The 16,322-nt window shown below is 49.5% G+C and overlaps 1 protein-coding gene across 3 annotated transcripts in view; it reads right to left on the bottom strand.

Moving 5' to 3' along the window:
• Nucleotides 1-245: 245 nt before the first annotated feature.
• ric1 (RIC1 homolog, RAB6A GEF complex partner 1) overlaps nt 246-16,322 on the bottom strand; it is a 66,442-nt gene continuing 50,365 nt past the window's right edge. The window contains exons 9-26 of one of the 3 annotated variants that reach the window (XM_018753439.2): nt 15,880-16,024; nt 15,290-15,338; nt 14,887-15,042; nt 14,456-14,653; nt 14,103-14,141; nt 13,824-13,934; nt 13,606-13,695; nt 12,557-12,717; nt 11,964-12,102; nt 11,386-11,502; nt 9,549-10,268; nt 8,073-8,231; nt 7,263-7,399; nt 6,279-6,574; nt 5,532-5,684; nt 4,615-4,792; nt 4,197-4,385; nt 246-3,707 (exon numbers count right to left, since the gene is read on the bottom strand). In XM_018753439.2, coding sequence (XP_018608955.1) covers nt 3,425-3,707; nt 4,197-4,385; nt 4,615-4,792; nt 5,532-5,684; nt 6,279-6,574; nt 7,263-7,399; nt 8,073-8,231; nt 9,549-10,268; nt 11,386-11,502; nt 11,964-12,102; nt 12,557-12,717; nt 13,606-13,695; nt 13,824-13,934; nt 14,103-14,141; nt 14,456-14,653; nt 14,887-15,042; nt 15,290-15,338; nt 15,880-16,024 — 3,320 coding nt within the window. In that variant the 3' untranslated portion in view covers nt 246-3,424. Of the gene's footprint in view, nt 3,708-4,196; nt 4,386-4,614; nt 4,793-5,486; nt 5,685-6,278; nt 6,575-7,262; nt 7,400-8,072; nt 8,232-9,548; nt 10,269-11,385; nt 11,503-11,963; nt 12,103-12,556; nt 12,718-13,605; nt 13,696-13,823; nt 13,935-14,102; nt 14,142-14,455; nt 14,654-14,886; nt 15,043-15,289; nt 15,339-15,879; nt 16,025-16,322 lie in introns of all 3 variants that reach the window. The other 2 variants (XM_029252769.1, XM_029252768.1) reach the window with 2 other exon arrangements.

Here is a 16,322-nt window from a genome sequence, read left to right as displayed (position 1 = left end):
GAATGAATGGCCCATGGGGAAAACCAGGCAGCCCCATTGGCAATAAAATAACTGACCAAAATAAGGTTGTACTATTAACTTGAACAAATGGATGTCATGATAAATGTAGACTTTCGCACCAAGAAGTACTTGTCTTAAATGCAAAGCAACAGAAAAACAGTTGAGGGCTCATCTGCAATGGCTAAGAAATTACAGTTTCAGCAGATGTTTTAAAAAATAATTTATTATTCTTTATATACAGGAAAAAATAGAAAAAACAGGGAGTAGAAAAGTAATTGTACAAGAAACCTTTTCTATACACTGCATTGAATTCGGCTCACTGACAAGATGAGTTTCCAGCCCAGCACTCTATAACTGTACACAGTCAGATGGACTGAAGTGTCATGTCCACATTCAAATGTGCAAAAAGTCCTCCCGCGTGTATTCGTTATAGACACAGTACCTCTATAGGTAACACGTCTCTCCATTTGTCCTTTAGTTTGACCTCAGGTGGAACATTGATTTTCTCCAGCAGAAGATGCTCTTGCTCACCTGGATACAAACTCAACACTCTGATGAGAAGTAGTTTTATGTGAAGAGCACAATTTCTCTCCAAAAGGACAAGGACTGCAGGTTTCAGTCTCACTCCTTGTTCTCTCTCTCTCTCACACACACACACAGATCTCAGGATTTTCTGAAGGCGACATATTTTCTTTGGTTTGCAAAGCAATAAGTAAACTTCACCATGGTTTGACAGTCTGGCATGGGAGGTGAGACGGAGGAGCGCTGGGCTGCTAGTCACACACCCCAGCTACAAAACAAGCAGCACGGCAACACCCGCTCGCCGCATCACTTGCGTTCTTCGTGCTGCGTGATAGACAGACGTAGGCTTTGCATGCCTGCAGTTCCAGAAATTAATGAAACATCTTGAAATAGCAAAACACAAAGTGGGAGCAAAGATTCCATTTTGGTCCCTCTGCGGATAGGTAGAATGACTAGCTCAATTAAATGTGTAAAATGTGATTTCTGCCTGTGTCCCCCCTGACTTTTTTTTTTTTTTTTTAAACAAGGGTATCATTGTAATACTGTCAAGGGTGTACACGTTACACCAGGGTACACAAAATGTGGAAAGAAAAGCTACAATACAGCTTTTAAAAAAAAAATGCATAGAGCAAAGCATATGCTTCTAATAACGAAGCAAAGGTAGTTGAGGTGGGCTACTTTTAAATAATTCCATACGGCCTAAATAATGCACCGTTAAACCGTAACGGTACTTCGGCTAAGGGTCCGAATCACGGAATTGGTGTACAAGTTTAAATAATACGCAATGCCTCTCCAAGACAAACAGCCACAGAAACAATAATCATGTGCAGGTGTGAAACTGTACCTGGTTACCTAGTGAATGCAGTGATAATTATTAGTAATAACTGAACAGTAATAAGTTAGCAATAGTAGGAAGCACCAAAGTCAACAAGTAAATACAAGTTCAGCTAAACAAGAAAAGAAAGAAAAACTTTCAGATGTTATGTGGAATAGATTCACATCAACTTGTAACACGTGATCTGAGCTCCCAAAGGACGTTTCACGCGCGCCGAGCGGTAACACCAATGGAATACGTTGGCGGCGGTCCACGCGGAGCAGGCAGCAAGCGAGGGGGGTTCGGACACCGCGCATCCAGCGCACGTTGAGGTGGGCCTACGCCGAAAACAACACGAAACGTCACCAGTCTTCTCTCACCGACCGCATGTGCTGGGAAAACGGTGACTTTGACACGAGTCCAAACCGCTGGAGTCACTCCTATTGTACGCGTACGTATTCCGTTCATACACATCTTAAGTGATTATATTAATAAGCATAATAAACCTGCTAAAAATGAAAGGGGAAACTAAAGTGCTGTCCGGCAAACTTGTTCTTCAAACGTACGTTTTGTTTCGTTCGCTCTCTGTATGGGTCGGAGCTGCGAGGCGTGCGGCGGCCGGCGCTCATCCTGAAAGCGTGCGACGAACGCGGAGAGGTAGACTCTAGGACAGAGCTCTGCCGAGCCGCAGCGAGCGTGCGGAAAGTGGCCATTTCCTACTACTACAACCGCTCCCTCGTCCCCGATCGGCCGCGCACGCACGCTGGGCGTCTAAAGCTCTGCGCGGTATTTTTTGAGACGCTTTCCTGTTTGCCCGGAGGGGCGGCGAAGACACCATCAGCGCCGATTCCAAAAGTACCCGACGGAACACGCCGCCTCATTCGCCGCAGTTCAAACCCACCGAAACACCTGGATGCCATACAGTCTTCTGGTGAACTACCGCACCCGAAAACGGAGAAACGTTCCGACGGAGGTCCCCCGCCCTGCACCACCTTGTCGTTCACTGTAAATAATACCAACGAGACGCCGTGAACACTTGGCGGAGTCTCTGCGTCACCTCGCTGGTCCTCGGCTTCACCGGAGGCCACGAGAAACGGACGTCGCCGCGTCCCTCCGCACTCCCCCGGCACACCGGATCGCATCTGCGAGCAGAGCTCGGGGACTCGCTGCGGTTTTACGGACCACGTTCCGGAAACTGTCGGAACCTGAAAATACCACCGTGCGCCGTATCTGAAAGAGTCGCCTAAAAGCTTCTGTACACCGGTATTCACAAAAGTACAGTATACCTTTATTTACATGATACAAAACGCATCGTTCGGGAGGACGAAAGAAGAAAGACGGTAAAAAAAGGCGACGACGCCCAACGTCGACTCTCGCTCCCCGGACAGTTTCTGAGAAAGCGGTCGCGTCGCCGCCTCCCCTCCGTCTGCCCCGGTCACGCTTTGGGGAGAACACGACACGCCTCAAAGACCACATGATAAACGTATTAAATGGGGGACTCCAGCTTGTGCTTGTGTACCGCACCCTGGTCGTCTTCTGTTAGGAGAGCCGAAACGCGTGGGGTCGGTCGCGCCGAGAGCGGCTCAGCCCCGCTGCCCAAGCACGCGGCCTTCCTCAAAGCGCGGCGCGGTCGAGCGTACGTTCTAAGGTCATGTACCGCTCTCCCCAAACGGCTCTTCTGAACACCACAAGCTCCCTGCATAATGAGAGGGTGTTTCGTTCGTCAAGACGGTAATACTGAGCAAAGGACCGCAAAATAACGCACCGACCGAGAACCCTGATTGTGAGAAGTGACGCACAGTAACAACAGCCTGAGCTCCCCGTGTATCAGGGCTTCTGCACGTCACACTGAAGGAGCAGACAGGTAGGAGCGCATGCACACGCACGCACGCACGCGCGCCTCGATCTCACACCAGCAGTAAAACAAAGACCGGTAATAAAAAGCAGTCAAAGGCGCGATGAGAAGAGCTGTCCGGACAGCGAGCGACTTCGAGCCCTTCCAAGCCTGGGAGCCTCCCGCTCCTTCCCGTTCTCAGCAGCTCAGAGAGGGTGGGACCTCCTCCGGCTTCCTGTATCGTGACGGGGAGGTCAGGAGAGGGTGCAGTCATAGGTCCCCTCCTCCAGAGGCTTCTCCTCTTCCTCCTTGAGAGGGTGATCCTCGGCGGGCCTCGTCAGCCCTCCCGGCGCTTCTGCGGGCAGGGTGGTCCCCGGCGGGGCTGGACCCCGGCTGTCCTCCAACCTAGGACTCGCGGGCTCCAGCTTGGAGGCGCCCGCGGCCTGAAAGGCCTCCGGCTGGATCGAGTCCACGGCGGCGCTTACCAATTTCTGCAGCTGGGGCCGAATCAGGTTGAGGAAGGGCTTGTACCCCAGGCTGGGTGGTAGGAACATTGCCAGTGGGCCGCCGGGGTGAGGGAGGGCAACCACGAAAAAAAAGAAAAGATGCAGTTCATTCTCAGGAAACGGCACACTTAAGTTCAGGTCCGCTTCATAATTCCCTCCCTACGCACCATCAAGAGCGCAGCACCCATCCACTTCTTGTCCCTCTCGTGAGGGGATCATAATCGAAAATGTTAGTTCTCGCTTTTGGCTCCAGTGTGGCGAAAATGAGCTCCCTTTTTGCCTCTGAACTGCTGAATCCCTTACAGCATTCCTGTGGGGACTCGAGACCCTTCGAGCATATTTCAGAAAACTTTTAAAGCCGATCTATGAAGATAACAGGGTGCGGCCTCGTCAAATTTAAATCGCTGCTCTTTCTGGTGTCGCACACCTGTTTCCAAACAGACTTGCACCTCTACGGGAACTCTCGCTTATGTGGAAGCCGCCGTGACCGCGGTGTGCGTCGTGCCTGCAGGGGACTCACCAGTCGGACGAGGCCCAGGCATCTACTGCCAGCAGGCCGCCGCGGACGCTCTGGATCATGTCGGCGGGGACGTCCGGGGAGTCCAGCAGGTTGACCACTTGCTTAATGACGTTCGCCTCTCTCAGTATGAGCCCTACGACCACACACCACTCCAAGCATCCAGCCTCCATGAAAATGTGCAGCAGGTATCTGAGATCCCAGCAGAAACACAACAGTATAAACGGAGCGAGAAACAGACAGCGAGAATTGAACGAGAAACATTCCGATTCCGTGAGCGATCAAAATTTTTCCACCATGGTATTTTCGCATCGTTAGCGTTCCGGCTCATTTAGAAACCGGTTGTATTCAGCTGCGGGCAAACGCTTCTTTCTGCTCCCAGCTCTGCTTCGGTCCGCTCCACGCGGCGCGCCAGGCTCACCTGAGCTGCACCTGCGACTTGTGCGGCCCCTTGTTGGCCAGCTCCATGGAGATGTGCTCCAGCTCCGACTGAGACAGGCTCAAGGTGGACAAGTTCTCATCCACCATGGTCCAGTCGCCATCCACCATCGAGCTGGTCTCCGTGAGGTCCGTGGCAGAGCCGATGCTGCACTCCTCACCTGTATGACGTCGAGGAGGGTTGACGGCACACCTTAATAGCGCACAGAATAGCCCGCGCAAGAGACCCCACACGTATGAACTAACGTGTTATCGCAGGTTATAACAAGAGCTGAGCTAAAACGTTCCACTCCAGTAAGTGTTGTTCAGGTGTAAAGCAAACTTCTGCTCTTCTTACCTGATCGGACATCTTTGCCTTAACAACTATGCTATACCAGGTGTGTTCATATTCTCTATTACCCCAATTTTGCATTATCTAGCTGGCGCATCTGTCCAAGAGGACTTCCAGTGTCAGATACTCAACTTCCCTTGATCTACCCTTTTATTCAGTTGGGTTTTATGACAACGCTGGGGATCGAGGTTACTACAGCAGGACCGCAATCAGGCGACAGCCCTAAGAACCATAACACACTGCTTACTGCCATGCCACAAGTAGCAGATAATGACCCCTTGAATCGACTGTACTTTTCAAGGAGTAGTTAAGGAACGCTGGCCTGCTGAACAACTGCTCAACTCGCCGCGCGTTTTCCGGCTCGACGCGCAGCACGTGAGGTGTGAGAAAGGGAAAGGGAGTTAAACCGGCTCGCGCCGAGCCGATTCGGACGGTTCGACGCCCCCGGCCCGACGCAGAGCTCCTGGGCTCCGGCCCGCAGGCTCAACTGCTCCGGCGCGCAAAGTCGCCCGCCCTTCACGTACCCTTGCTGACGAGAGGCGAGAGGAAGGCTTCCTGCGGCTGCTGACCGTGCGACGACGCCGTGTCCATCTCTTTCTGCTCCCCGCCGAGGCCGTGCAGCCAGCTGTGGCTCCGGGGCGCCGCCTGGTGGGACGTTGAGTCCGGCTCGCTGTTCAGGAGGCTGTCGGCAGACTGGGACTTGAGCAGCTGCGTGCCCAACGCTGAAAGAGCCAAAGCCGAGAGACGTCTCAACCTTCCTATACTTCGCCACATTCTTTAACACCCGTTACACTTCAACACTATATATATTTAAGAAGAAAGAAAACACCTTGTCTTAAAGAACTCTTTAACTTGTCGCTATAACTATGTGAAGTCAGTAAAAATTATTGGAAACTGTCAAAATAAAGATGTACGTCAAGTCGTTCGTTCATTCGATCGGCACCGCTCTGGACCACATTCCGTCAACACCCCCCCCTTCCTCCCGCCAGAAATACGAGTGCGATTAAGTCTGGCCACAGGAATTAAAGGATTATGACAGATTAACAGTGTGGTCATTAGAGTGAATAGAAGAATATGTGCAAAACAATTCAGAACCTGTGGGAAAGCAGATTTTATTACAACAAGAAATTCATTTATTGTTCAGTTCATATTCCGCGCTTTCACCGTAGACGTCAGTCGGTGAAGCGTTTTGCCGTCCGGACAGGAAATCGCGACTCGCCACCGGGCCAGGTTTCCTTACGTCAAGCGCGCAGCCAGCGAATGCTTGGGGGGAAAAAAAGCGTGCCGCCCGACAGCGTTCGGACGCGACGCCCTACCTGTGCGGTAGCGGCCGTTTTTGAAAGGGGAGTTGACGGAGCAGGCTGGGATGACGGGGAACGGCCACAGGAAGTCTTCGTGCAGCCTCTTGAGGGCCGTGACGAAGTCGTCGACCCGGGCCACCCTCGTGCGCTCCTTGCAGAGCCAGCCGATGAGCTCGAAGCCCAGCTGGGCGGAGAAGTAGCCGAGGTCCTTGAGGCGCACCTGCTCCAGCAGACGGCGGGCGTGACGCGACAGCATCAGGTCAATGTACATGCTCTCGGTGCAGTCGCTGTCCTTGCTCCACCTGTCGCCGCTGCAAAACACAAAGTTCGCCTTCTTTTAAAAAAAAAAAAAAAAAAAAAGAAAGAAAAAACCCACATTCCTTGGCAGGGCAGTACGGAACGTATCGATACAACAGCCACCGTTAAAGAAAAAAATCCACGTTAGAGCTGCCGTCTTTGGACCCAAAGGTCACAGGTTCGAGTCTCACCTACAGCTGTAGTACCCCTGAGCAAGATACTCACCCTAAATTCCTCCAGTAAAAAATTACCGAGCTGTAAAAATGGGTATAAAAAAAAAACGAAGCAGCTTAACACTAAGTTTCTTTGGAGAAAAGTACCCCCTAAACGAAGAAGCTTTTGAAGAAACACGCTTGTGCACAACAGATACTGAGCCTAAATGACGCCTTCTATCACAAAGAAAAAGTTAAAAAGTTCAGGCGCTTCCACTTCTTTATAGTTTGTTCCCGGAAAATAATTTACATAAATAAAAAATTAAATAAATAACATGCAACACCATCTCCTCGCAAAGCGTTTTTCTATTTTGTTTCACTTCTCCGTTTTTACAGATACGGGAATCAATTAAAGATGTGATATTTTACAGTCGGGACTGTTTCTTCTCGGCCCCCCCACAGAGCACGTTCAGGGTCGCCAGGGTAACGGTGGGCTTTCTTCAGAGTTTCCCTTCATCGGGGAAGGACGCGAGCGTCGGTACAGCAGTACCTCTTAGCGGAGGGACCCGAAGGCATGCTGAGCGTCTTCTGCAGGTTGAACTTCCCGGTGAGGAGGCTGTCTGCAGACTGGGAAAGGCTGATGCTGCGGTGACGGAAGAACTCGAACCCTCCCGTGGAGCTGGCTTCCTGTCGGAACAAAGACGCCTTTTTAATTCCGGTCGAGCCACTCGATTTACTTTCCGCTTCAAAAGACTCGTCTAGCTGTAAAGCGGTGCTAAATGTGACCATTCGTAGCCTCGTATCAGATCCGCACCCCAACTCGCACTGCAAACCCTACGATGAAGGACCCTGAACTAAAGCAAAAATTACCCTGCAACGCAAATCACTGAATTTAAGCAGCTATTAAGGAATATTAATCTATATTGATAGAAACCTAACATTAAACAAACATAAGGTGATTAATAAATAATTACGACGGGCAGAATTCAGTCTTCAGTGAGAACGTCCCCAAAACTTTACGAAGACAAACTCCAAGCCCGCACTGCGAGCGAAGAGCGACTCTTCGTTTCATCCGGTACGCAAACATCTATTCGCTGTCGTCGAGTTTAACTCGAGGGGTTACAGTCCCACGTGAACTTCGAGCCATCAGATGGCCACTTCTGAACGGAAGCGACATTTATTCATTTCGCTGACACTTTTGAGAAAAGTGACTCAACCATTTACCCAGGTGAACTAAGTGCTACACCAAAGTTCTGCAAACTGCCCGCGAAAAGTAAAAGAGGTCGAAAACCGGGCCGCTTTAGGGCTTCCTACAAACGTAGCGCCGAGCGCAAAAGTCGAACCCGTCCGTTTTCAGTACCTGAGTGGTTGGCGTTGGAGGCGGGGTCTCCGACTCCCCCGAGCCGATGGCCTTGAGGAACCTGATCATGTGACGGCAGAGGTCCCACTTGCCCTGCTCCAGGGCGGTGTTGAAGAGCAGCGTGGCGTGCTGTCGGCTCACCGCCGGCACCTCCATGTTCTAGGGCCACAGGTATTTTGCACACGATTAGAAGACGCGTCCGGCGAGTCCCGGCCGTGCGGCTCGGACGAACCGAAAACGCCGAGCGGCCGCACGTCGTTTTCTCTTTCCCGCCACCGATTTGCTCCACGGATCATTTACTACGCTTTGGGTTAGTCGGCCGCTCAGCACATGACAGCGCTATCCTCTCCGGCGTTTAATTACGAATTATGTACGCATACGCTTGTATGAATCCGTAAAGGATCCCCGCAGCACGTTACACGCACTTGGCATTTACTAACTAAATGTTGCGCGACATCCGCGACAGCTTGGTGAACTCGGCTGGACGTCATATCGCAGGTCAGGTGAGTAAACTATAAGTAAACTGCTAAGAGCTGAAAACCAGTGGAGAGTACAATGCATGTAAATGTACCACAAAAGTACTCATTTTTGCCAACTAAATCAAAAATTGCTTAAACTGCTGTCAGGCAAGTATGCATTTTGTCTGCTGAAACACAAGATTTATAACTGTCTATAAATAAGAAATTATGTAAACTTAAAACATTAATTTAGCTAATGCTCTTTTCAAAGCAGCTTATAATGTTAAGGTATTTACAATTATTTACCCACTTATACAGCTGGGTAATTTTACTGGAGCAATTTAGAGTAAGTACCTGCTCCAGGGTACAACAGCTGGAGGTGGGATTCGAACCTGTGACCTTCACGTCCGAAGGGAGCGGCTCCGACCACTACGCTTCATCTCAGGATATCCAGAAATACAGCGTTAGTGTGTCTTATTTCAACTGCGCTAGTCCCACACGTTGGGAACGACCCCTGTTGGGGTTTTTCAGCGTCAACCTTTCTAACAGCTTCTTCTTCACTCGTCGTTTTTTTCTAAAATCTCTGCTGCGGAGCTAAAGAGACCTGTGTTTACGTGTGTCAAGTACACTCTTGCATGCGACACTCCATCACAGCACTCTGTTCCGCAATGTTTACGGTCCATGCGGCGTTCCTACGTGCTGATGATCAATAACAAGATGAGGGACACTGCAGTTTATGGAAAGAATCGGTCAACAATCAGCACTAAACACTAAAAAGAGTTTGTGGAAACATTCCCCCCCCCAGACATTTTAGAGTTTTTAAGCTTTAACCTCAGTGCGGCTCAAAGGTCGAAATATTAAGCACTTAACCTGTAAATAAATTAAACTTTTGATCGTGACCATGCGACCGCAAACACATCGAGCTACAAACGGAGCTCCGGTCCCAAGTGCGTTCGTAAGCCGAGGAGTCGGGAGAGATGCTATTCCGGCGCGGCCGCCCTCGCGAACGGGAACCCACCTGCAGAATGATGAGATACGATGCAGCCGTGTCCAAGTCCTGGGCCATGAGGCACTCCTCAAAAAGGTCCTTGGGGTTGCCCACTGCTGCAAACAGGTAATTCCACAGGGCGTATTCGGTCTTGCGGGCGCAGTGCACGATGGTCTGGAGGAACAGTGGGAACTCGGTGATGAACTTGGCCACAGTGGGCAGCAGTGGGTCAGGGATGGGCTCCCGGGAGGTGGCCTCTTCCTCCAGCACCACGTGCACCATGAGCTCCAGCACGTGGGGGAAGTAGGGCAGCCCGGCACAGGACTGGGCCAGCAGCAGGGCCTGCTCACCCAGGTTGCGGACCAGCAGCTGGCGCAGGATGTGGTGGAGGTAGATCTGGGAGGTGCGCTCCACCGTGCAGAAAGGGAAGAGCGCCTCGGGAGGCTCGCGGGAGCCAGTAAGCCCCTCGTACAGCACCGTCTCGTTGGTGGCGCCTAGCACCAGAGCGTCCTCGAACAGCACAGCCAGAGGATAGATGTTGATGTGGAAGGGCAGCATGATGCGGCGCGACAGGAACGAGTGGGGCTTCCGGTGGTCCCGAGGAAACAGCGGGAGCCACACCTTCATGCCCGCTTCACCGCACGCCAGCCACAGCGCCTCCAGAAGGTGGCGCTTCTTGCGGTTGGTGCGGCACGTCGTCCACACGTTTTCCACACACTGCGCCAGCACCACGGGAGGGCAGAACGGCAGCTGATTTTGGCAAAGGTGGGAAGGAGGGAGAAAGACGAGACTAAATCGCTCAGCACTTACAGGACAGCCAGTGGCGCAGTGATTAGAGCCACTGCCCTGTAGCTCAAAGACCTGGGTTCGATTCACACCTTTTGCAGCAGAACCCTTGAACAAGGTACCTCTGCCGAATGGGTCTCGGCTTTAAAAAAAAAAAAAAAAAAAAAAAAACCCCCGCTGTATAAATGTACCCATTCATAATCACTGTAAGTAGCTTGAAATTATAAGACTAACAAAAAAAGAAGGTATTAAACTAGTGAAAAAAGATGTGAATGTCAAATGACCACACAGACCTGAGACCAACATAAGCCATCACAATTCACATTTTCTGGAGGGACAACAAAAAACAAAAGAAACTGCAGCACTGTAAACGGACCAAGGAAAGCATAACGCGTTTCAATCTCTCTTTTTCATTCTGACGGTTACTGCAGTTGTACTATTTCTCCAAATGTGCAATTAAATTTTCAGTTTAAAAAATAATAAAGCCACTGAAAAACTGCGTATAATATTAAAAAAATTCAAATGTGTCTGGGGCGATGACATTTCCATGTCATGTATTTGGTATAAATAAAGAAAAAAGAGCCTTGCTGTGATCTGATATGGTTACACTCCAAGGTCAGAGTTCGTTTTAAATCTTACAATGACTTGTTTATCGTACTCACATTTACATGGAAAAACATGTTCAATCCAGTTGCTCAACGCCCACTTACATGGACTTTCGAGCAGCGATTAAACAACAAGAGCTGCCTGATCTACATTTCCAGAGCTGCAGTCAGGTGACAATAATCGCTCTTAAAAGGCAGATTAATCCTCCTATTCAGCACCTCTTTATTTCCATTGCTGTAAGAGGGCCAACAGAATCCTGACAATTTATCAACTCAAAAATGCATAAAACACATCAGAAATTAAGTGGACACACTGTACTACCACATCATCCTATGAAGTAAATGAAAAGTGTATAAAAAAAAAAAGAAAAAAAAACACTAATATGTGTAGGATTTTTATCTCATAGCTTCATTGGTCAGGTCAGTGACAGCGATGTGGCAAAAGGAGACAGGACGGTGCACAGCGGCTCACTGACCAGCTTCTTCTGACTGGGGAACGTCTCCTTATCTCGCACCTGAGGCCCGGAGCGGTCCCTCTGCAGCATGATCAGCTGGCCAGCGAGGTTCAGCAGGATGCTCTCTGCCACACAGGCCTGTATAATAAAAAAAAAAAATAAAAAAAAAGCTGTGAGCTTAAACACAGATCTCAGCAGTTGTGTGAGCATCTTACCATTTACATTTATTTAGCAGACACTTTTCTCCAAAGCGACTTCCAATGAACCCTATATGTAGTGTTACTAGTCCACACACACCTTATTCACCATGGTGACTTACACTGCTAGATACACTACTTACACTGGATCACTCATCAGTGGAACACACTCTGTTACACGCTATGGGTGAACATGAACAACATGTCTTTGGACTGTGGGAGGAAACCAGAGTAGCCAGAGGAAACCCATGCAGACACAGGGAGAACATGCAAACTCCACACAGACTGAGCGGGGATCGAACCCACGTCCTCTCGCATCACCCAGGCACTGTGAGACAGCAGCGCCACCCGCTGTGCCACCCGCTGTGCCACCCGCTGTGCCACCGTGCTGCCCATCTTCACCTGCTGCGGGGCTTTGAGCGTGATGCCTGTCTCGGTGCGAACGGAGGTGAGCGTGACGGACACCACCAGGCCAGGGTGAGGGATGTACCGGGACATCGACACCTCCTGCAGGAGCTCAACACTGGCACATGGGTTTGGGCTGTGGGGAGAAGCAGCAGCGGTACATTCTAATAAGTGAAAACTGTTTAAATTACTTGCAGAAAGCAATGTTTTTTTTTCTTTTTTTATTACATTCACATTTATTCTTTTCTCCAAAGCAGCATACCATGTTAAGAGATTCCCAGTAATTTACCCATTAATACAACTAGGCTATGTCTACTGGAGCAATTCATGGCAAGTACTTTGCTCAAGGGGACTAAAGCAGGAGGTAGGATTCAAACCTTGAGCCGCTACTCCACCTGCTGTCCAATCAGCATCAAGCTCTGAAGTAAACACTACTATTACAGTTCAGAGCTAAAACCCCCAGAAATGAGCGTATCCGGTAACAGCTGTGAAAATACCTTGTAGGAACGGCAGCGCCACACAAGGCTACATCACGAGATCGCAACACGGCGATGCGGGGAAGAGGGGCTGCAGCGAGGTCGCGCTCTCACCTTTCCTGCTTCCTCTCGATGCTGTACAGACAGATGGAGCAGTCGGCCCTGAAGAGGATCACCATGTCACGGAACACGTTGAGCAGCAGCGTGTCCGAGTGCAGCTTGGTGATGCTGGAGAAGGCGTTGTCCAGATTCGATGTCCGCAGGTACAGTCTCAGCTGCACACATCAGTAATTATTTTTATTCCTTGAGGTCAAAGGCTATTTTTCCAAATAAAACACATCTCAATATTAAGACTTATAGTAATTTTAGTCATACTTCAGTCATTTAGACATTAAGATACTGACGATTATTAAACGTCAGTGAGTTACGAGAATGTCTAAGAGTACCCTACTGAACGTTACACCTCAACTCCAGCCCTCGAGGGCCACGGCGTTTGCTGGTTTCTGCTCAGTCTCAGCACTCTGTACAGATACACTGTAGTTTACTATAGTGCATCCTCTTTCCTGGTATTCTAGGTGTCCATCAGGCACCAGAGCAAATGTGTTTCTTAAAAGCTGCACGAGCGCAGCCCTTGAGGACTGTAGTTGTGGACCCTTGTAGGATTCCTTCCTCTCTCCAGAAGTTCCAGTTAAACTGCTGCTGAACTTCAGATGCAACACTCTTCACTACGAAATTGTAAAGAACGCAAATGACCCAAAGAGAGTGTAGCAGAAAGGATCTGGAAGTTACTTGAACATGTGCAACTGCACAAAAACGAGGAGACTGCATTCATTCTTAATAGCTTATAGTAGTTTTTCCCTGTTGACTGAAATCTGAAAATACTTTACTAAATTCATTAATTTAGCAGATGCCTTTCTCCAAAGCAACTTACAATATTAAGATAGAGTACGGTATTTTACTTGAGCAGTTTAGGGTAAGTACCAGCTCAAGGGTACTGCAGCTGGAGGTGGGATTCAAAACTGCAACCTCTGGGTGCAAAGGCAGCAGTTCGAACTAATACGCTACCAGCTGTTCCCCTACTAGTGTCGGGAGCAAACAATGACCTGTCCGAATAAATCATCACGGTAAACAAGCACTGCAACATATCGATTTATGCGATTTACCTCTTCTTGCTGATCAATAAAATTGTAACAGGCGACAACAATGAAGTCATTCCACCACACCAGTCCTCCAGTCACCGTCATGTTCTGCTCCTGTTATAAGAGATTAAACACTAAATCTAAACACACAACTACGAATACGTTTGGACTGGCACATGCTGCAAATTATTATTTTAAACTCGCAAACCTAACTGTGAAATAACACCGGCTCGCTGACACACCTGGGTGATGTTGCCGAAAAGCTTCCACTTTCGGGTGTACAGGGAGTAGTGTGCAAAGCCGCGTCTGCCTGCCACCGCCACGCACTTGCCCGGTGCATCAATCGCTGCAAACTGTACCAGGGTGACAGCGTTATCAGACTGGGGACACTACAATACACAGATTTCATATTCATATTTTGTCATCGTGACGCATGACAGCAGCTAGAACACTCTTCCCACTAATCCATATGCATGTCTCTAGCTTCTTCAGTGAAACAGTGTACAGCACCCCATACGTACCCGTATTGGCCAGTTGCTCTCTAGGTATGTGCTCTGAGTCTAAAGAGGAAAATACATTTTTATTCAACAAAATCCCGTTTCTTTCGTCAGCATCATCCCTGCCGTAACTGCGTTACCATTACTGAACTATACATTTAATAAAAACAAAACCTTAGGATTATCAGAATCGTGTTATTAAAGGGCGGCAATCAAAACGCCTCTTAGTGAAACATGTTGTCTTCACTGCCAGTCAACACAGTTAAAAGTCCCCTTGAGCGTCCAGAGGCTGCATACTGCGAGCCAGAGCGGCGGCACCACACCTGGACCGCAGGACCGGCGCGCTGGCCGCACCGTGACCGCGAGCGGTTCCGTACCTGGACCACGTGCCAGTGCTTGTGTCCGAGTAAAGTGCTTAATCCCTGAGAGACGGATGATGAGGAGGTGGAGGGTGAGTGGAGAGGGCTGCTCTCCCGCGGGAGGTGCTGCTCCGGGGGGCTGTGGGCTTGGGTAGGATCTCCGCACGCCAGGTACAGACGGTCCTCCCCGAGCAGCAGCACCTGCTCCTGGTTGTTCTAAGAGGAGTCACACATCAGTTTGAGAAAGAAATGACTCAAAAATCTACCAAAACCTATTCGATTCTGTTTCATCCGGTAGGAGAAAAACTGCAAAATCCCAAGAGCAGTCAATATTAACAGCTGAACAAAGATACCGTTCGCTGCACATACTGAAGGCCAAAAGGGCCGTTGATCAATTCGCGCGTGTGGTTTTTTTACTGCAGCCAAGTGCGACGTGGCCCTCTTCTCACCGTGCAAGGGTTGACCGTCAGGACGCTCTTGATAAACTGAAACTGGAGAATGACGGGCTGCTGAAGGGCTGGTATATCTTCCGGCTCCTGGTCTCCCTGCCGGCCCCCGTCGCTACCGGTGACCGCCCACAAATGGTAGCCCTCTGCGCCCCAGCTCTACAGGAAAACGTGTCATTCTTCACAAGGTCCACCTTGCGGTATTACCGCACTCTGCACACTCAACTGTACGAGGACAGCTACCGCTCTGAATCGTATCGGTAATTCAGCTATTCGAACTTAATCTGTGCTCTAATCCTTCCGTAATCTTTTCTGTGATCTCGCTGACTGCTGGAAGCTATTTTACCATCCCTAAAGCAACACAAACACATCAAGCGTTTTAAAAGCAAAGTAAACAGCGACCGACCATAGAGCTGATCTTAATCGGCTCCTTCTTAGTTCCATCCGATCGATACCTGTGGATGAAGGGAGAAAGGCCGGGTCAGGAGCGCACAACAGAGGACTGAGGGCAATGTTCGACTCCATAGAAGGGTCTTCAAGGATCCCACGCGAGGACAAATGCGCACGAACCAAGTGGTATCGTTACTGTGCTACTTTAAGACAGCACGACCGAAGCAACACTGTCCCAATGCACCAAGCTTACGGCTCAAAGCACGCACGACTGAATGGGAAGCGTGAACTCCTGCAAGAAAAAGCACCACATTTCAAATCCATTTTTCGATGCAGTCTAAAAATGGCAACGTTTAAATCTCATAAGTTTGTTTTAATTACAACATTAATCCGTACAAAGTCCAATTCCCCACCGACGCAGTTAAACCATCTGAAAAGAGACCTTTTAAAACCCCTTACAAAAAGGTTTTTTTTTTTTTTCTTTTCCAGCCACATGAAGGGCGAACAGAAACCACTTGAAGCTGGGGTCAGTATTCATAAATGTTACACACCATGGTCCATCAGCGTATATAGTGTCTACGCAGTGCGATATACGGCGTCACTCACGCAAAGTCCTCCCCCAGCGTGCAGATGAGGTGAGCTCCGAAGACGCTCCACAAGGACAGACCGCCACACTCCCACGTCACCATGACCACACTGTAGTCAGGCGACCACTGGATCAGTTTCACGGGCCCCGTCTTGTTCCATATGTCTGCGGCAAACGCAGGGAGCGATAAATCTGCTTCTCACTCACGCTTTCATGGTAAACTTTCTGTGCCATTCTGCCTCTTCGAAACAGTAAAACGTGCGCCAACAATTTCAGTGAGACGGGAGGACGCTTTCTGCACGTCTTACATCCAGCAGGTGGCACAACATCATCACTTGTGCGTTGGGACGAAGAGCTCGGCGAAAAGCGGTAAAAACACTCGGGAGTTTAAAGAAAACCCCAGCAGTGCAAACAAAATTCTCCGAACATGTGGTCATCAAAAAGCATACCAAAAAAAAAATTA

The sequence above is a fragment of the Scleropages formosus genome, chromosome 6, assembly GCF_900964775.1.
Source record: "Scleropages formosus chromosome 6, fSclFor1.1, whole genome shotgun sequence".
Classification (NCBI taxonomy): domain Eukaryota; kingdom Metazoa; phylum Chordata; class Actinopteri; order Osteoglossiformes; family Osteoglossidae; genus Scleropages; species Scleropages formosus.
This window is presented reverse-complemented; position numbering and strand designations above follow the sequence as displayed.